This window comes from Oryctolagus cuniculus, chromosome 2 (genome assembly GCF_964237555.1).
Source record: "Oryctolagus cuniculus chromosome 2, mOryCun1.1, whole genome shotgun sequence".
Lineage (NCBI taxonomy): Eukaryota > Metazoa > Chordata > Mammalia > Lagomorpha > Leporidae > Oryctolagus > Oryctolagus cuniculus.
In genome coordinates this window covers 88,077,427-88,099,234 of record NC_091433.1, presented here as the reverse complement: position 1 = coordinate 88,099,234, position 21,808 = coordinate 88,077,427, and the positions used below count along the sequence as shown (strand labels likewise).

Genomic DNA, 21,808 nt, shown 5'->3' with positions numbered 1-21,808 from the left:
TTCTAGCATTCTTTCTTACACACATGTTTTGAGATCCCATTCCCTTGTACACATGGACATACACACGCCCACTCTTTCTTTTTGCTAAGAGGCCCCATGCGATGTGTTGAGTGCTGTGGTGGAGTGTAGGTAGGTACTATGGCTGCAGAAAAGATACCTGACCTGGCTTTGGAGGGTGTTTAAGGTGAGTGGTGGTCTGGAAAAGCTTCTTGGAGTATTTTAACACCTCTGAAGAGCATTATAAAGAATGGGAGATGAGGGAGGAAATGTTAGAATGGTAAGCAAAATAGGACAACAAAAGCAGCACACACAGGGCAGCCAAATTATGAAGGGCCTTCCACTTTTGGATATTATTCAAACCATGAGAGCCAAGGGATGTTATTAAGGTTGAAGGACTTCTTGTTTTTCAATACTGCCGATGCTGTAGAGGGTAGAATGGAGGTGAGCAACAGTGAAAGCAGGAAGAGAAGTCAGGACGCAGATGAGAAGTGAGGCAGAAGGATGGACTGGCAAGGATGGTCTGGGTGGGGAGGAAAGCTGAAGCTTTGATTTCTGCATGCAGTTATCTGTGGGCTTGTCATCGTGCTTCTTTGTGTTGTGTTTGTGATACAACTTTTTCAGTTAATGTTACTGATATCTTCAATTCCTTTATGTACTGTACTAATTATGTGTTGTAAAGAAATCTTTTCATACCCAGAATTTATAAAGATCTTCTGTTTTTCTTTTTTCTTAAAAGTTTTCCTTTTTATCTTGGGGCCTCAGTCTACCTGGGGTTGGTATGCTGTGTGGTGAGCGTCTGAATTTTCCTCAGTGTGGATGGGCAGTTGTCTCCGTCCCTCCCTCCGAGTCCTCTCTGCTCCACATTCCCTGGGAGACTGTCTGTGGTCTTGTTCTCCTTCATTGTCTGTCCCTTTCTAAATCCTCACCTTTTAATTATTATAGCTTAGTAATAAATGTAAAGGTTTTTTAAAATTTTAGACACATTTAATGTGTGTACAAATCAGTAATTCTCTGAGTATGTAAACTTCGTTGAGAAACATACATAAATTTTTTATTTTTTTAGAGCACTTTTTTTTTTTACTAAGATACAGTTCACATTCCATACAGTTTACCCTTTAATTTTTCAGAAGATTTATGTATTATTTGTTTAAAAAACAGAGTGGTGAGTTGGGAGTGGAGGCTCCCCAAATGCCCCACAACTGTCAGGGCTAGGCCAGGCTGAAGCCAGGAGGCAGGAACTCCATTTGGGACTCCCACCTGGATCAGGAACCTGAGTACTTGGGCCATCATCTGCTGCCTTCCAGGTGCATTAGCAGGAAGCTGGATCAGAATTGTGGAGTAGCGAGGCATTCTGATATGGGATACTGTTATCCCAAGTGGTGCCTTAACCCACTGTACTACAATGTCTGCCTCAGTTTACACTTTCAATGTAGGTAATTTGATGCTTTTCATTTTATTCCCAAGTTTATGGAATCATCACCGCTGTCCAATTCTAGAAAATTTTTATCACCCTGAGAAGAGACACCCTACCCTCTCCTGGCTTATTCCCTCTTCCCAACTCCAGCAACAGCTATTAAGAGGTCTTTTTTCTCTCTAGGGACTTGCTTGTTCTGCACATTTCATATAAATGAAAACATTCATTGTGTGGGCTTTTAGTTCTTAAATTCTGAAATTGAGTAAAATGGATAGATTAGCAGGACATTTTGTATTACTGTGTCTTTAAGAAAGGACAAAAATACCATCCTTTAGTAGGGAGAAAAAAAGGGAAGAACACAATGTTTATTTCTGTTTTGTTTTCGTATTCTGCCGTGAGACACATTTTGTCCCCACCCCGTTTACTGAAGAGTGCGCAATCTTATGCTTTGCTTAGCTGGTGGATGAGTGACGTCCTGCAACAAATCCTGTTCTGAAAGGGCGACCTGTGCTGCTCAGCCTTGAGCTTACTATGCATGGATGGAGTCAGACCCCTTTAAGAAGCACATTGTCAGGCCGGCGCCGTGGCTCACTAGGCTAATCCTCCACCTGCGGCGCCGGCACACCTGGTTCTAGTCCCGGTCAGGGCGCCGGATTCTGTCCCGGTTGCCCCTCTTCCAGGCCAGCTCTCTGCTGTGGCCAGGGAGTGCAGTGGAGGATGGCCCAGGTGCTTGGGCCCTGCACCCCATGGGAGACCAGGAGAAGCACCTGGCTCCTGGCTTTGGATCAGTGTGGTGCACCGGCGCAGCGCGCCAGCCACAACAGCCATTGGAGGGTGAACCAACGGCAAAGGAAGACCTTTCTCTCTGTCTCTCTCTCTTACTGTCCACTCTGCCTGTCAAAAAAAAAAAAAAAAAAAAAAAAAAAAAAGCACATTGTCGAGAATTGCATAAAAATGTCATCATTTGCCTCATGGTGAGAATGAGTAAAATCACATGAATATATTTACCTAAAGGAAGTATATTCTCTCCTGAATAGTTTGTTTTTTTAAGCAAGCAGATTTTCCAGTTTAACCCAGAAATTAGTCAGCAGTTTAGAGATCTTTTTAAATGGCTACCTTGGAAAGTACCTTTAAGTCAAGATATCCAGATAAGGTTTACTAATGTAGAACATTTAATTTGTGTATTAAAATACTGCGAGCCCTCTCTGTCATTTGGGGATGTGGTGTTTTGTTAGCATAATTACTGAAAAGTAGTGTAGGAAAATATTTTCCTCTAATTCACAGCCTTAAACTTTCAAAGAATCAGCCTCCACTGTAGTGCCAGTAAGCTTTTCATAAAGGATTCAAAGTTTGACCAGCAGTCTTGTCCAACCTCATGATTTTGACATCCTCAATTTTTTGTTAAAAAAAAAAAAATGTAGAGAAACTGATGCTTTCACGGGCCTGGAGAGTTATGCCATTATCTAACAGCCTTAGCCTGGGAAGTCTAAGTATTTAAATTACTAAAGAAAGTTAACAAATGTTTGTGAGAAAATACCCAACTTTCAGTCAGAAATAACTTGCTTTTATTCTCTTGTGGCGTGGCTAAAACTTTTTTTGGGTAACTATAACTACCAATGTATATACCTTTAAAAACAATTTTGTTTGTAGATAAAATAGTAGATCTTGTAATCTGATAGGGTATTTGTTCCTTTAAAGGATAAAATAACCTAAAGAGAAATGGAACAAAAACTTCCATTTATAATTTTGTTTGCATTGCCTTGACCAAAATTTTCAAACAGGATCCTTTTTGTTTGAAAGGTTGACATTGAGTTGTGTAGTCACTGTACTGAATTTGGTTATTGCTTTTTTGTCTGTAATGAGGACTAGATTAGATGCTATCAATTCTTGATGCTTTTAGTGAACAGAAAGGTAACATTATTCATTTCCTTTTTGGTGCTTTGGAGGCATGGTCAAGTTCTTAGAACCAAGTGGATGGGTTTTTCCCTTTTTTCTCCACAAGTCTCCCCTCTCCCCTTGCTAGTGTGTGTGTGTGTGTGTGTATGTATGTGTGTGTGAGAGAGAGAGAAAGAGAGAGAGAGAGAGAAAGTTGGATGTGATTAGAGAGGACTAATGGCTTGTCAAGGAAGCATATTGATTTTTAGTGTAATTTGTGTCCTTTCCAGAGGGTAGAAATCGAGTTTTACTTCTGTTCAACTTTAATGGTAGTTGATTTTGCTGATTTTTAAAGGTGTGTGTTTGGGCTCTTTAGTATTATTTACATCTTACTTAATTTCAAAAAAGAAAGAGTGATTTACAATTTTAAAATAGATGTAATAAAACATACAAAATATCTCCATTATTTTAAACAATGTGCATTTGTTATTATACTGCATTACTAAACATATTTTTTTAATTGAAGCCAAAATGGGAAATATAAAATTCACAACTTGTAGTCAAGGGGTTGCACTGATCATATATTTAGATTAAAAATAAAGAAAAGATAGAACCCCGCAAAAATGAAATCTCTTCTACAGTCCTAGCATTTAAGTCTGGCATTCTTCCTATAGCCTAACCATGTTTTTCTCAAGTTTTTACTTTAACAGGCTTCTGGTTTCAGATCCTAGCAGACCATGTGCTGAAAATAATGGGCCGTTAAAAAAAAGCTACCTCTCTTCTCACCCCCACTTCTTGGTAAAAAATAGTAAAAGGCAAAATCTCCCTTGATGCTTTTCCCCGGAGGTCTTCATATTCTGTCGTTCAGTGTGAGTCATATCCTGAAGTTTCTGGAGGTGTACCATGTTTGTATTAAGTTGATTTCAATTACAGCATTTGATTTTCAAACATTAAGGGATCATTCAGTTAGAGATTAGTATATAAATACATTTGATATCTCTCTTTTTTTGATATCTCTCTTTTTACACTGCAAAAAATCCATGTTTAAGTTTGTCTTTATGTACTGCAGCTTGATTTTTTTTTTGGTTTTAAAACAAAATAATGTAATTTGTCAGCATTACATGTCTTAAAATTTTTTTTAAGGTTTATTTTATTTATTTGAAAGGCAGAGTTACAGAGAGTGGGAGAGAGAGAGAAAGAGAGAGATCTTTAATAATGTTTTTGCTGCAGAAATTGCCGAACAGTAAAAAATGCCAGGTTTTCAAGAAACAGCATAGCTGGTTCATTACTGTAGACTACGTGCACTCTATTCCTGTTACTATGGAAACACATTCAGACTGTGGATTTATCATAAACCTTGAGAAATGTTCCCTGTAACAGTTCACATAAGGAAACATCTGGATCCCTTGTTTATGCTGGGGTAAAGGCAGACCACCCTCTTCCTCTGTGTTGTAGAAGTCATCTTATATATTTTGCTGTTTTTCTCTAGCTGTGAAAATTCTAATGTACACTTTGGTTTTGGTTATATTTACTTGAATAGCTTTGGAAAATAAAGATTGAGGCTCATACTGATTCAATTAACCATGTCTATGAAAATTGTGTTTTCAGGGCTTCCACATTCTGTATTTTGGACTTACAGTACCAATAACAAGGACTTTAAATAAATGTGTTTGTAAGATTTCTTTTAAAAAAATATACTTTGGTTTTTGATGGGGATAAAAATCCTTGGAAATTTATTTCATTTTATGTCAATCTCTGGGGACTTTGAACCTTCTAGGGAAGGATAGCCCAGAGCTAAGGTGAGACTCTGTGGTGGCAGTTGTAAGCGTTGTCAGTCATATTTTGCCAGCCTTGTTACCTGAGGAGACTGTAACTGCCTTTATATTCTCTTACAGTCTCCTCGGAAAGGTGCTCAGCAGCTCTTGAAAGCGTTTCATTTATGTGCGATAACTGCTTCCAGTTCACGCAGCTCAATATAAAAGATTGATTGAAGCCCCTGCTAGGAGCCTTCCCGTTGTTCCCTAGGAACACATACGGTGTGGGAGTGAAATTACTTCCTGCTCTTAAGAAAACTCACGTAAACAGATAGTTTAAGGCTTAATTCTAAGAGGTGTGCATCCTATCTTAGGAACAGAGGAAAGTTACTCAGACTAACTCAGAGCTTAAGGGACTACTTCTTAGAAATGACTTTCTGATCTCAGAAGATGGTTAACAGTCAAGCAAAAAAAAAGTGTGAAGGGCACATTACGCACAAAAAGAGGCATTAGTAAACACTTCAGACTGTCTGGGGACGGCTTCAGCAGAATTAAGGAAAAAGGGTTTATTCATTGACTTATCTTTGTATTAATCTAGAAACGTCGGTCAGAACAAGAATTTAGCAGAAGTCGGTTTGTGTGCTATTTCATATACTACCCAGATTAGAATGGGTAGAAGACTAATTCAGTTATTTGGGCTCCCATTGAATTTTTGTCTCTGGGGAATAGGAGTGGGAGAGTGTTAGGTGAGGGATTTTTGTTTTGCTTACATATTTAGGGGTTGTGGGAAGTAGCTCCCTAAGATCCAGTGCTGTTGAGCAGTGTTTGTGTGTGTGCGTGTGAGAGGGAGAGAGCGGTGCCTCCATTTACCATCGGCTGTGTGACTGTGGGTAAGTTAGTCATGCTAGCCTTGAGTTTTCATTTGTAAATGGGAGTCAGCAATAGTATTTTCTCAAAAGGGTGTTCTGGGGAGTAAAATAATGTAGCAAATTCAAAGCAGGATGGAACCGACACATAGCCCTCAAATATTACCAACATTATTATTGTTACTATCTTTGTATGTTAATGGTATGTTCAGCAATAAAAAATTAAACATGCTGTCTTTAACAGGGACTTATTAAGGACAAAGCTGTGAACATTTTTGGTGGCCTCTATGGAGTGGTTTGTGAAAACCACTTAACTTCAATATCCTATCTGTCTTTCATGGCCGAAATGCCTCCTTTTCTAGCATTATTCTTTGTCTTCAGATGTCTGTTATGATTGGAGTGGTAACACACTTAGTCACCTGCTGTTTCACATTGTTTACTACTATCCTATGAGGCTTTTTTTTTTTTTAAGATTTATTTATTTATTTGAAAGGCAGAATTACAGAGGCAGAGATGAGAGAGAGGTCTTCTATCCACTGTTTTATTTCCCAAATGGCCACAACAGCTGGAGCTGAGCCAATCTGAAACCAGGAGCCTGGAGCTTCTTCCAGGTCTCCCATGCGAGTGCAGGGGCCCAAGGACTTGGGCCATCTGCTGCTTTCCCAGGCACATTACCAGGTGGCTGGATCAGAAGTGGAGCAGCTGGGACTTGAACTGGCACCCATTTGGGATGCTGACACTACAGGCGGCGGCTTTACCCGCTATGCCACAGCATCAGCCCCTATTCCATGAGTCTTACTCATAAAATCATATCTTGTCTTACCAAAGAGATTGTAAATGTCTTTAGGTCAGAGATTGTGTTTTTCACATTTTGTGTACCCAACTTTGTACACAAGATCATAAGAGCCCACAAATACAAATACTGAGCTCTAACTGTGTGCCAGTACTGTCTCAAGTGGTGTTTTTTCTTTTTCTTTTTCTTTTTTTTTTTTTTTTTTTTTTGGACAGGCAGAGTGGATAGTGAGAGAGAGAGACAGAGAGAAAGGTCTTCCTTTTGCCGTTGGTTCACCCTCCAATGGCTGCCACAGCTGGCGCGCTGCAGCCAGCGCACCGCGCTGATCTGAAGGCAGGAGCCAGGTGCTTCTCCTGGTCTCCCATGCGGGTGCAGGGCCCAAGCACTTGGGCCATCCTCTACTGCCTTCCCGGGCCACAGCAGAGGGCTGGCCTGGAAGAGGGGCAACCGGGACAGAATCTGGCGCCCCTACCAGGACTAGAACCCGGTGTGCCAACGCCGCGTTCTTGGATTAACTCATGAATTCTCACAACCCTGTACAAGGTGGAAAATTATAAATATCAGTTTTTGGATAAGGAAACTGAGGTTTAAGCATATTGAATAAATTGGCTAAAATCACAAACTCATGCACTTTGGAGTGGGGCTTTCAACTTAGCAGTTTGATTCTGAGCCAAGGTACTTAGTAGAGAGCTCCCTAATTCAGTAATTTAGGAAGATCTTAACCATTGTGTCAGTCGGTATGGCTTCTGTTTGAAGATTGGTGGCATATGAAGATTGCTATGTAAAGAAATTTAGTTATAATCCTAAAATAGCTTATAAAAATTATTGAAACTGCTTCCTTGTTTGCATTATTACGTTATTGGGAGGCGGAATAAGAAAAAGCACGGCCCTATTCATGCTTAGGCTTTCTAGAAAATGTAATAATGTGGACCCTTTGACCCAGTTGGTTGTTAACTTAGGAAGCTGTAACTTTTTATTTTCAGTACTTTTTCCAAACCCTAACCAAATTATTTTTGTTTTTTTTTTTCTCAACTTTTTACTTAAAAATTTTCAAACCTTTAGAGAAGCTAAAAGAATATTACCACCAGCATCTAGATTAGCCATTTTTTACATTTTGCCTCATTTGTTTGATGTATATACTTCTTTGTCCTGAACCATATTGAAAGTTGTAGGTACATGCTGCTTTCTCTCTAAATATTTCAGGCTGGCTTTCCTAATAATGACATTCTTTTTTTTTTGGACAGGCAGAGTTAGTGAGAGACAGAGAAAGGTCTTCCTTCCATTGGTTCACCCCCCAAATGGCCGCTATAGCTGGCACGTTGTGCCGATCCGAAGCCAGGAACCAGGTGCTTCCTTCTGGTCTCCCATGTGGGTGCAGGGCCCAAGCATTTGGGCCATCCTCCACTGCCTTCCTGGACCACAGCAGAGAGCTGGACTGGAAGAGGAACAACCAGGACAGAACCCGGATAATAATGACATTCTTTTACATAAACAGAATACCCTCATCATGCTTTTAAAAATTAATAGCTCTGTTAATAACATTCGTATTTATTTTTATACTGAAGTCTTTTATAAATGTCTTAATACATTTATTTTTGCTTATTTGAGAGGCAAAAAGAGAGAGATCTTCCATCCCTGGCTCATTCCTGAAATGCCTTCAACAGTAGGGACCGGGCCAGGCAAAAGCTAGCAGCCTGGAAACTTGGTCCCCCAGCTCTGCTCTCCCTCAGGGTGCGCATTAACCAGAAACTGGAATTGGAAGCAGAGCTGGGATTCAAACCTAGACACTCTAACAGGATGCAGGCATCTCAAGCAGTGTCGTAACCCCTTCACCAAATTCTTCAGTTGTCTCCAAGTTATCTTTTTTAAAAATCTATGTGAATGTGTTTAAATGAAGATTCCGTTGAAGCTCACACATTCCACTGGGTTGTTACATATGTCTCTTAATCTAGAATAGTTTTCCCACCTTTTAATTGTAATATTAGCATTTTTTTAAAGGCCCCAAGCCAATTGTGCGGTGGTCTCACATTTTGCATTTGTCTGATCATTATTCACTTTAGATTCATTTTGAGCATTGGAAAGAATGCTTGGGAGATGATAATGTGTAAATCACTTCTGAAGGAGTGATGTAATGCCAAGTTGTCCCCCATTGGTAGTGCCATGTTTGGTTACTTGTTTAAAATAATGACTGCCAGATAGGTCCACTGTGCATATCTCTGTTTATAATTAGCACTTAATCTGTTGGGGCAACATATGTTTAAACCATGATTTCAGTTGCTTCATTTTTGCTCAAACACCTAGTGGACCCCCATTTCCTGCAGTGTAAGCATATAAAGGTGTTCTTGAGATAAGCCTCTTGTTATATACATATGCAGCAAATATATTCTCCTGCCTAAACTTAGGTTTTTTAAAAACTTTTTAGAAGTCCATTTTATCAGTGTTTTTCTTTCTAGTTCATGATATTTGTGCCCTGTTTAAGAAATCTTTGTGTAACACAGTATTCTATTTTCTCCTGTGTTTTAGACTGGGAACTTTATAGTTTTGACTTTGGTGTGTAAGTTTATGAGCTAATTTTAGTTATCTGTGTATGATGTAGAGTAAGGGTCGAGATTCTGTTTCTTCCTATAGGTACCCTGTCAGTTTCTCCTGCCCCATTTGTTGAAGTTACTATCCTTTCCCAGCAATTGACCACATAACTATGGGTATCAATTTTTTTTAAAGTTTTATTTATTTGAAAGGCAGAGTTAGAGGGAGAGACAAAAAGATATGTCTGCTGGTTCACTCCCTAAATGGCCACAACAGCCTGGTTTGGGCTAGGCTGAAGCCAGGAGCCAGGAGCTCAATCTAGCTCCCATATAGGTGGCAGGGTCCCAAGCACTTGGGACATCTTTGCTGCTTTTCCAGGCACATTAGCTAGTAGTTGGATCAGAAGTAGAGTAGCCGGACTGGAACTGGTGCTTATAAGGGATACCAGCATTACGGATGGCAGGTTAACTGCTGCACTGCAGTGCTAGCCTCCAACATTTTAATTGTTTCATTTTACAGTGAGCATAACACATTTTTGCATAGCCAGGAGCTAGACTTAACACTGAAGCTAATGTACCCAGAGGGGTGGCAGGTAAATGGAGGGACAGGGACACTTTGAGGACTTTGAGGATGGGGACACTTTAATTTATTAATTGGACAACATTGTGCGTCCCACGTGAAGTAAAACACATGGCTCCTACCCTTAAAGAGCCTGCAGTTCCACCATGGGAGACAGACAAGAAGGCAACATAATTTGTGGTAAGTGCTGCAAATAAGAAAAGGTAGGCTCAGTGGGGAGAATGAGCAGGGAACTCCGAAGGCCTCCCCTGAGGGGCCACGGGTGTTCCAGGTAGCCAGAGTAACATACAAAATCATGATGCTAGAGTGAATTTGGCATCTCTGAGAAACTTAGGGGAGCCAGTGAGTGTGGCCACAGAGAGTATAGGTAAATGATTCTGGAAATGTGAGCTGAGCTCTGACCACATAGGGGCTTGCTGGACATGATAAGTAGTTTGGATTTTATTTGCATACAGTAGGAAGGCATTAAAGGTTTTGTTCTTTTGTTTTGGCTTGCCTTAGTAAGCTATGTAACTACCATCTAGATCAATAAATTGAATGTAATCAGCATTCCCTCCGGTGTTTTCCGTCCTCCTGTGCCCTCAGTAGGCAAGTACTGTCTGCCAGCTTTCACCATAGATTTAGTCTTAACTTACCCTGTTTGTGAACCTTATAGAAATGAAATCACATTGTGTGTGTGTGTATATATATAAATATATATAAATGTAATTGTTGTATCTGGCTTCTTTCACTCAAAACGATATTCATGAGGGTCATTCATGAAGGTGTGTTGAACGTTCACTTTCCTTGCTGTATTTTGAGGAGGATAGTTCTCTGATTGGCTTTGTTTTCAAAAGGTGACTGGATATCATACGAGGAAGTAGACTAGAGAGGCAGGAGATGCAGCATGGAGACAGAACCTAACTATGGAATACGGTAGGTAAGATTTCATCGTGTCAGACTAGTGTGAAGAACAAAAGAGATGGAAATAGACAAATGTGAGGATATACTTAGGAGATAAAACTCAGGCAATATGCTGATGGGTTGGATAAGCGTGAGACTGAGGGAAAGGGATGTGCCATGATTCCCAGGTTTCTGCTTGAACGACAGGGGTAGTTTGGTTTGATTAATTGATGGGAAAGACTGGTGGGATGATACAGTTAAGTAGAATAAAAACTAAGCATTCATTGTTAGATATTTGAAGAGTTAAGAGGTGCCATCAAACCAAATAGACATTTGGATCATGGGTATGGTATGGATCGGGGAAGGTGGCAAATGTGATTGGGGGGAAAATGGCAGGGAACTGTCATGTAAAGAGCATTGTATTGGATTTGGTCCAAGTTTTACATTTTATTCCACTTTGGTCTCTTTAAGCTCTATTGTGTCTCATCTGTAAAACGGGAATAATAATTTACTGCATAGCATTAAACCGTGGGATATAAAGAAGTGACTCCAGTGGACTCCCAGAAAAGGGCATCCATGCACACATTCAGGAAAAAGGAAGCCTGTGGGAATCTTGAAAGACTTGGAGGGGTTTGGTTTAATACAGAGCATTAAGAGTTTCCTAGTATGGGAATAAACTTATTGAAGTTTGTTTTTAAGATTTATTTATTTGAGAGACAGAAAGGTCTTCCATCTGCTTGTTCACTCCTCAAATGACCACAATGGTAGGAGCTGGACCATTCTGGAGCCAGGAGCTAGGAGCTTCCTCTGGGTCTCCCATGTGCATGCAGGGGCCCAGGTACTTGAACTGCCTTCTACTGCCCTCCCAGGAATAGCAGAGAGCTGGATCAGAAGAGGAGCAGCCAGGATACGATCTGGTGCCCATGCTGTAGGTGTAGGTTTTAGCCCACTGCACCAGCCCCTGAAGTTCGTCTTTTTTTTTTTTTTTTTTTTTTTTTTTACAGGCTGAGTGGACAGTGAGAGAGAGAGAGAGAGAGAAAGGTCTTTCTTTTGCCGTTGTTTCACCCTCCAATGGCCGCAGCGGCCGACGCACCGCACCTATCCGAAGGCAGGAGCCAGGAGCCAGGTGCTTCTCCTGGTCTCCCATGGGGTGCAGGGTCCAAGCACTTGGGCCATCCTCCACTGCCTTCCCGGGCCATAGCAGAGAGCTGGCCTGGAAGAGGGGCAACCGGGACAGAATCCGGCGCCCCGACTGGGACTAGAACCCGGTGTGCCGGTGCCGCTAGGCGGAGGATTAGCCTATTGAGCAGTGCTGAACTTCGTCTTTTAAGAAGCATCATCTAATTCCTGTGCAGGAAGAAGTTAGAAACAGGAAATAATAATAATAAAAAAAAATCAGTTGTCCATAGTTTGGGATAGGTGCTGAGGGCCTGGTCTAGATCTTGATATTGGGGATACAAGCTTAAAGAGCAAACCAGAGAGATTTCAAAGGAAAAAACTACAAGATTTGCTCAGTGTCATGTTAACGTAATAAAGGGAGAAATATTAGTCACCCATGAGCTTAAAATTTCTAGCCAGGGAAGCCAGAAAAATAGTGGAAGCAGTGATAAGTCTGGGGTAGTCTAAAGGGAAAGTTCAGTTAGGGAACAGACAGCACATTCAGGTTTGAACATATGACTTCTCAAGTTACAGTATAGTTGTCATAAGGTATTATTCTGGCAATGACATATTGTGGAAAAGAGCACAGGATTGGACATCAGGTGATTGACTCCTTTTTAGGCTTACTCAATTAGTTAGCTTTATAGTTAGTTTCTTAGTCTCAAGAGTCAATGTAGTTCTCTAAAGAATGAAGCTAACACATTGTGTCCTGTCAGGTTTACAGAGTTGTTTTGAGCATCAGGTGGGCTGCATATAGAAATGCTCTGATTATAAGTTTTTTCATAATTCTAAGATGGTAATGTTACCTCATTACTTATATCAAACTAAAATGAGGGAGCAGGTGACAGCAGATTAAGCCACTGCTTGGGATACCTGCATCCCTACAATGCCTAGGATAAGTCCTGCCTCTACTTCCAATCCAGTTTCCTGCTGATGTGCACCTTGGGAGGCAGCAGGTGATGATGCAAGTACCTGGGTCCTGCCACCCACATGGGAGACCCGGATGAAGTTCCTGGCTCCTGGCTGTTGTGGCCATTTGGAGAGTAAACCAGCAGATGGAAGACCTCTCCTTTCTTTTTCTCTCTCTTCTCTTTTGGTCATTCTGCCTTTCAAGTAAATAAATCTTCAAAAATTGAGCTTGCTTTTAATTCTCGCCGCCCCCCGGATCCCTTATGGAGAGAACAATATAGGCAGTTTGATTTCTTGTGTGCTCTCTTATTCACTTGTTAGCAGTTTTAGAACTTCTGAAATCATTTCTGTTAGCTAACATCAGAATAAACAGCAGTTGTATAATTGGATACACTTTGAAAAGTGTATCCTTAGCTTCTATTTCCTTTTTCTCTTTGCTTTTTTGGGTTACTAGCTTTATCCTTGTGGTAAATCCCACTAGTATCTAAATGGTAGATATTAATCAGTATAAAATTGAACTGGAATGTAGCCTCAGAATCCTTCCTCATAGTATTCCAGGCAGCTGCAGCTAGTTCAACTCATTAGTGAAAACCTGTTTGTCCATTTTCTAGAAAAAATGTTCATGAGACTGTCGAGATAATTTATGGACTGTTTGCTAATCTGCGTTGAGATGTTGACATGTCGAACCTTATGACAAAGCAGAGTGGTCTTATAGCCTTGCCTAACAAAGGCTTATCTATATTACAGCATTGTTACATAATGTCAGTTCTTTAGACACCTTTTGGAGGAGGTACAATAATTCTGAGTATAATTGTTCTTGTAATGCAAAGTTTAATAATGCAGTACTCCAACCAAAGTGTGTGTCAGAATCAGCTGGGCTATGGTCTTAAAATATTCATGCTCTGGGACCCACACCACATTTATTGAGTCAGAATGTTCAGGGGAAAGACTCTAATAGGTACATTTTGTAAAAGTATCCCAGAAGACTCTGCTGTGTACTTGTATGTCACTTGTTAAAAACAACTAAATACTGGCAAGAGTATAGAGAGGGGCTGGCATTGTGGCTTAGTAAGTTAGGCCTCCGCCTGTAGCACTGGCATCCCATTTGGGCGCCTGTTCGTGTCCCAGCTGCTCCACTTCGAAAAACTGGTGGCCTGGGAAGGCAGTGGAGGATATCCAAAGTGTCTGGGCCCCTGCACCCACGTGGGAGACCTGGAGGAGGCTCTTGGCTCCTAGCTGTTGGTTCCTGGGAGAATGCCCAGCACAGTGTCTACAATGGCTGCCTGTGGCATAGAGGAATGAGAATGATGGGTCAGGAGGAAAGAGCAGGCTTTCTTACTTTTATGTTTAAAATATTTGGAGGGCTGGCACTGTGGCGCAGCAGGTTAACGCCCTGGCCTGAAGCACCAGCATCCCATATGGGTGCCAGTTCTAGTCCCGGCTGCTCCTCTTCCAATCCAGCTCTCTGCTATGGCCCAGGGAAAACAGTAGAAGATGGCCCAAGTACTTGGACCCCTGCACCCCAGTGGGAGACCCAGAAGAAGCTCCTGGCTCCTGGCTTCAGATTGGCACGACTCTGGCCGATGCAGCCATCTGGGGAGTGAATCAGCAGATAGAAGAATCTCCTTCTCTCTCTGTGTACCTCTGACTTTCAAATAAAATAAAAATAAATAAATAAAATATTTGCAATAAGACTTTATTTCCATAATAACAAAAAGAACCACTGGACAAAACATGAATGATTTTTAAAAAAAGATTTATTTATTTGAAAGGCAGAGTTACAGAGAGGCAGAGACAGAGAAAGAAAGGAAGAAAGAGAGAGAGGTCTTCATTCGTTGGTTCACTCCCCAGATGGCTGCAATGGCCAGAGCTGCACTGATCTGAAGCCAGAAGTCAGGAGCTTCTTCTAGGTCTCCTGTGTGGGTGCAGGGTCCCAGGGACTTAGGCCATAGCATGGAGCTGGATCGGAAGAGGAGCAGCCAGGACTTGAACCGGCATCCATATGGGATGCCGACACTGTAGATGGCAGTTTTACCTACTATGCCACAGCACCAGCCCCAACGTGAATGATTTTAAAGGAAGCTCAGATGTAAATGTATTTAAATGTGTCAGGACACTGCTTATTTTGTAAATACTGGCTTTAACTTGAAATTTATAATCTAATTTGAGAAACAGAAATGTCAAAACCATTTTTCTTATTTGCAAAAAAGATAAAAATTTGGTGCCAGTCATGAAAGTAGTCAGGAGTTCTACACAGATAACCATTTAAGATTAAAAAGTGTTTTCCCTGGGTCAAAATTACATTGGCTGTTATAGAAATATTTAATGTTTGTGCATGGCTGGATCCAAAAATTGGGTTTAAAACATTTTGGCTTATTTCTTTTTCAGTTGATTAGTCTCTTATCTATTGGGATATTAACATCTTTTAATCCCTTCTTTTGTTATTTTAGGCCCGATGAGAGAAAGGGAAAGTTAAGGATGCTGGAGCAGAACAATGGATTTCTCTTTCTCTTTCATGCAAGGGATCATGGGAAACACAATTCAGCAACCACCTCAACTCATTGACTCCGCCAACATCCGTCAGGAGGATGCCTTTGACAACAGCAGTGACATTGTTGAAGATGGTGGCCAGACACCGTATGAAGCTACCTTGCAGCAAGGTTTTCAGTACCCACCCACAACAGAAGATCTTCCTCCACTCACAAATGGCTATCCACCATCAATCAACATGTATGAAACTCAAACCAAATACCAGTCGTATAATCAGTATCCCAATGGGTCAGCCAATGGCTTTGGTGCAGTTAGAAACTTTAGCCCCACTGACTATTACCATTCCGAAATTCCAAACACAAGACCACATGAGGTTCTGGACAAGCCTTCTCCTCCACAGCCACCACCTCCTCCTTCGGTACCACAAACTGTGATTCCAAAGAAGACTGGCTCACCTGAAATTAAACTGAAAATAACCAAAACTATCCAGAATGGCAGGGAATTGTTTGAGTCTTCCCTTTGTGGAGACCTTTTAAATGAAGTACAGGCAAGTGAGCACACAAAGTCCAAGCACGAAAGCAGAAAAGAGAAAAGGAAAAAAAGCAGCAAGCATGACTCATCCAGATCTGAGGAGCGCAGATCACACAAAATCCCCAAATTAGAGCCAGAAGAACACAATGTAAGTTGAAACATTTTTTTTGAAAGATTTTGTAATCTTCTCGTTTACTGGAAGCCCAGGAGATCTGTTTCAGTTTTTATCTCTTTAAGTATGAGTGTTTGTGGTAACTTCTTTCTTCTAATCACTAGCAAGGTGGTTGGAACATTATAGTAGGTGCTGGGTAAATATTTGTCAAATAAATGAATGGACATGATTAAAGGGAAGAATTTTAAAAACATGTGACACTAAGACTACTGTTTATTATGCTTCTCTGTGGTAATAGCCTTGATTATTTTTATTTGCTTATAATAAATTCCTGGTATTCAAGATATAGGAAAAAGGGAAAGAAAAAAATGGTTAATTGTATTGGTTTCTCATTTATCGTAAATACAGATTTTGTTGGTAAAATTTAGATTTGATACTTACTGCTAATGTGTTTACTATAAAATAACCTAAGGTACTAGAAGAACTCTTTATTTAAATCAAGAGTTAGTATTCATTTAAATTAATTAAAACTTCAGATAGAATTTATTTTGTTTGTTTAAATCTAATTCTTTGTAGGCAGTCTGAGTTGCATCCAGCCAGATTTCTTGCAGAGGTTTTAGAGTGAATTTCCAGAGTAATAATGTAATAACAAGTATGCATCAAACCAAGTCACTAGAATGAAGACCGCATGTATGAATTGCTGTTGTTTCCCAGACGTTGATTTAGAAAGAAAACTACACTTTTGTGACAGTCATCTGCTTTTGTATCGAGTACGCCAGAATAACTTAATTTGTTGTCTTCTGTTCAAACATTTACTTCTTACTAACTCATCTTTTCCTTGGTGATGATTACGTTACTTCCACAACTCAAATGTGATCTTCTGGAATAAAATTCAGAATGGTTGTAGACTCACAGTTCTGAATGAGACATTTCAATATGTTCTTTTTTTTTTTTTTTTTAAGATTTATTTTATTTATTTGAAAGGCAGAGTTACCTAGAAGGTAGAGACAGAGAAAGAGGTCTTCCATCCGCTGGTTCACTCCCCAGATGGTTGCAACGGCTGGAGCTGTGCCGATCCAGGTCTCCCACATGGGTGCAAGGGGCCCAAGTACTTGAGCCATCTTCTGCTTTCCCAGGCCAGGCCAGGGCGTTAACCACTGCGGCACGGCATCAGCCTCTCAATATGTTCTTATTTTTCTATAGTTTTATTTATTCAACACGTACTGATGGCACTGTTCTAAGATTTGAAGGTATGGCATTGAAGTAAAACTAAAGATGGAGGCTGACATTGTGGCACAGCAGGTTAAGCCTGTGATGCTGGTATCCTATATGAGTGCTGGTTTGAGTCCCAGCTGCTCCACTTGGAATCGGAAGATGGCTCAAGTACTTTGGCCCCTGCCACCCATGTAGGAGACCCAGAGGAATGCCAGGCCGGAGCCAGGAGCTTCATCCAGGTCTCCCATGTAGGTGCAGGGACCCAAGTACCTGGGCCATCTTCCTCTGCTTTCCCAGGCACTTTAGCAGGGAGCTGGATCGGAAGTGGAGCAGCTGGGACTCAAACTGGCGCCCATATGGGATGCTGGCACTGCAGGCAGCGGCTTAACCTGTTAAGCCACAGTGCTGGCCCCACAAATTAGGAGATCACTGTGATTGGAGCTCAATTCTTTTTTATATTCTGGCTAATTTTTTAAAAAAAAATTAGTCATTATTTCATTCATTCATTCATTTATTTATTTGAAAGGCAGAGGAACAGAGACAGAGGGAGAGATCTTCCATTTGCTGGTTCACTCCCTAGAAGACCACAAAGGGTGGGACTGGGCCAGGTTGAAGCCAGGGTCCTAGAATTCCATCTAGTCTCCCACGTGGGTGGCAGGGGCCCAACCACTTGGGCCACCTTCCACTGATTGCCCAGGCACATTTGCAGGGAGCTGGATCAGAAGTGGAACAGCTGGGACTCCAGCCATTGCTCCAATGTGGATGCAAGCATTGCTTGTCAGTGACTTAACCTGCCGTACCACAGGTGGGTCCCTGAAATGCCTTTTAGTTTCTGTGTTACTTATTAAATGCTCACCTTGCCCCACAGAACCTAGCTCACATAAAGTATCTTATGTTTACTATTTTTTATGTAAATGAGTAAGCAGAGGGAGAGAAATTAACTTCCTGCTCTCCAGGTGCATTCACTATAGCATTTCGTGCCTAGACCTGCAGTGAAAAGATGTGTGATGCTCTGTGGCCTTTGGGAATCATAAAAATGCTTGAAACCTTCATTTGGGTTCAGCTATTAGTTGCTGAGAACTGTCTTGCTGTCCCTCTTGTTGCTGTTGGAAAGAATCTGTCAGCAGTGGGTATTGTAGTGCACAGCTAGAAGTCAGTGCCTGGGACACCTACATTGCACATGAGAGTACCTGGGATTGAGTCCTGGCTCTTCTGCTTCTTCTTCTTCTTCTTCTTCTTCTTTTTTTTTTTTTTTTTTTTTTTTTTTGACTGGCAGAGTGGACAGTGAGAGAGAGAGAGAGAGAAAGGTCTTCCTTTGCCGTTGGTTCACCCTCCAGTGGCTGCCGCGGCCGGCGCTATCTGAAGGCAGGAGCCAGGAGCCAGGAGCCAGGTGCTTCTCCTGGTCTCCCATGGGGTGCAGGGCCCAAGGACTTGGGCCATCCTCCACTGCACTCCCGGGCCACAGCAGAGAGCTGGCCTGGAAGAGGGGCAACCAGGACAGAATCCGGCACCCCGATTGGGACTAGAACCCAGTGTGCTTGCACCACAGGCAGAGGATTAGCCTATTGAGCCACGGCACTGGCCTCTTCTGCTTCTAATCCATTTTCCTGCTAATGTGCCTGGGAGGCAACAGATGATGGCCCACATGCTTGTGTCCCTGCCACCAATGTGGGAGACCCTGATGGAGTTCTTGGCTCCTGGCTTTGATCTGGCTCAGCCTTGGCTGCTGTGGACATTTGGGGAGTCAGCCAGCAGTTTGGAGGTGTCTCTCTCTTCCTTTTTATCTATCACTCTGCCTTTGCAAATAAGTAAATCTTTTTGAAAAAAAAATCTAGTAAATAGAAGAATATCCAGTTTTACTTGCTAGGCTAGATTTTTTTGCTAAAGGTAGTTAAAAATATGTCTCAATAGAAAATAGCCTGGGAGCTATTAAGAGGCAGGCTAAAACCATCTGTTTATTTTTCGTTGTCTACTTTCTTCTTTATTAGAATGTAAGAAAAAAATTAATGCAGTAATGTTTCCAGTAGTCACTTTGCACTGAGACTGTAGAACCAATTCTGGCTTTGCTGGCTATCTGGTATATCTGTCTCCTTCTATCACTTAAACCTTCAGTTTAAGCTTTGTCCAAGAATAGAATGTTTAGATATAACTTAAGAGTTTTAGTTCATTTTCTTTTTAGTATTTGATTGTTTAGAATCTTAAAATATTTTGGGATAAAGGGACATCAATTGTGACTGAAGGTGTAAATGTAAAGACTAGCATTGATTGCACTAGATGTTACTAATACCAATACCTGAAAGTTGGGTTTTGAGGGGAAATCCAGATGGGTTTTTGTTTGGGAATGTGTGTCTATGTGTGTAACTCCTTTCTCTTCTCCATCCTCTTCCTCTTCCCTTCCTTCCTCCACCCCTCCTTTCCTTTTTCCATCTTTCCTTCCTTGAGAGAAGTGAAGAGCCAAAGTCTCATTAGTTGTATTTGACTAATGGAAGTTTTATCACATGTGAAGCAGTTAGAAGCTCCTGAACTAGGGACCATAAGAGTTGTCTTCCCTCTGACACAGGAGTTTCAGAGCCAGAGGTTGTTCTTACTTATCCTGTCATGCTTTTGCTAAGCCAAGGGGCTAACTGGAGATGTGCACACATTAAATCTGTTTTGTAACTATACATGCTTTTAAGTTAAAATTCCTTAATTTGAATAACACCTATACTGCTTCCTGCAGGAACATTTTAACTGTTTTCATTTCTGATGTCCTTGTGCCTCCTGCCTGTCCCTAAGGGTCCCAGCCTCTTAAGTCTTTAGCATTGTAGAGGGCTCAGAATTGGAAGGGAAGCCTGAAGAGGTGTCTGCTGTCTCCACTGGACAACTCTCCTCCCCCAGATGCCTCAGGGGAGCTAAATGAAAACTGTTTGCCTAAAGAAAAAGCCACAAACTAGATTTGCTTTTATATCGATTTTGTCCTTTTTTGTTTCCTTTCTGTCTTAAAAGCCCACTTGTAGGTTCTTTTTTGAGCAAAGTCTCATCTAAAATAATACACTTTATGATTTCAGCCACGGATTGTTTCTTCGTGTTTGATCTGCAAGTATTCCCTCCCAGTTTTGAGCTGTTTGACACTCTGAAGAGTGGCTGTTATTTGGAACAATCTAAGTATATCTTCTCAACAATGAAAATGTGTCCAAACTTCTAGGCAGCAGGAGACCTGAGATCACTATTGAAATTGTATATTTTTGAAATCTGCTTTTGCTGTTTTTCCACCCACTGAATTGGAAACATGTGGAAGAGTTTCTGTAGTTCCTCCTCCTTGGCAGGTGTAATGCCTCAGGCATGTGCGTAGAGGCCCCATTCACAGTCATTGGTCTCTACCACTTTAGTGGACTTATCTGCTAAGGGGGTCTCAGTAACTCTTAGCTTGCTGTTTCTACTTAACAGAAGGCCCAGAGGCTGGATCAGTCCCATTAACACTGAGTTAGAAGTTTGGCTCTCTAGCCTGAGTATTAGGTCTTAAAAGTCTTAGAAACTGTTTGCATGCTGTGTTCATTTTGTACACTTTTTTTTTTTTATATTTTAAGGTTACAAACTTAAGCAGTTCTTTAGGAATGAAAAGAAAAATGCATAATTTATTGCCTTTAAAATTTTGTTTTCAACTTCAGTGATGTTAGTTTTTGATTATTTTAGGCAATATGATTTTCTTAATGTTTTTGAAATGTATTTATGTAATGTTAATAAGGGTTTGACATTTTGCCAGAGTTGATGCATACTGTTAATTAATTCTTTAGGTTTTAATAAAAGTGCAAAGCCAAAATGTACTCAAGAGAAATCTATTAAATAAAAGTACCAAGGCAAAAGGAATGTTTAGGATAATATAACTTATTTCATCTACTCTCTTAACATGGTTTTTTTATTCCTGTCCACGGAGCATACTGTAATTCTTTCCTAGAAATAGATCTGTCTATGTGGAATCTAAGTGTCAAAAGGTAAATACATACCATAAAAACAATACATTCAAAATGAAGTGAAGTGAACGTTGAGACCAGAGTCTCTGTCATCTTTAACTCTGGTGCCTTTTTCTCCTACCAAAGCAACAGCAGAGTAGTATGAAAAAGGGTGTTAATGTGTCCCTACTTAAACTTCCCTCTATTCTTTGAACAGCTGAAAGAACATGGATTTTGTACTCAGAGCTATTTTATTTCTTGGCATTTTCTGAGTTCTTGACCCTAAGCTTTGACTTCCATTGACCATTGTGTCTTTTTTTTTTTTTTTTTTTTTTTTGGACAGGCAGAGTGGATAGTGAGAGAGAGAGAGAGAGAGACAAAGGTCTTCCTTTTGCCGTTGGTTCACACTCCAATGGCCACTGCAGCCGGCGCACCGCGCTGATCCGATGGCAGGAGCCAGGTGCTTCTCCTGGTCTCCCATGGGGTGCAGGGCCCAAGCACTTGGGCCATCCTCCACTGCACTCCCTGGCCACAACAGAGAGCTGGCCTGGAAGAGGGGCAATCGGGACAGAATCCGGTGCCCCGACCGGGACTAGAACCCGGTGTGCCGGCACCGCAAGGCGGAGGATTAGCCTATTGAGCTGCGGCCCCGGCCGACCATTGTGTCTTAAACAAAATTTCTCCTCATTTTAATTGGTGTTCGTGATACTGTGCTTCTTCTTGCTTTATCCTTTTAGCTTTCCTTTGAGCTCAACTCAGAGATTGCCAGCTGCCC

General features: G+C 41.2%; 1 protein-coding gene across 7 annotated transcripts in view; it reads left to right on the top strand.

The window, feature by feature from the left end:
* NSD3 (nuclear receptor binding SET domain protein 3) overlaps positions 1-21,808 on the top strand; it is a 129,973-nt gene that overhangs the window by 30,144 nt on the left and 78,021 nt on the right. For all 7 annotated transcript variants that reach the window (XR_011386371.1, XM_051832336.2, XM_070068551.1 and 4 more), the window contains exon 2: positions 15,207-15,925. Coding sequence is in view for 6 of the 7 variants with exons in the window: in XM_051832336.2 (XP_051688296.2) it covers positions 15,251-15,925 (675 nt within the window). In the remaining variant the exon portion in view is untranslated. The remainder of the gene's footprint in view (positions 1-15,206; positions 15,926-21,808) is intronic.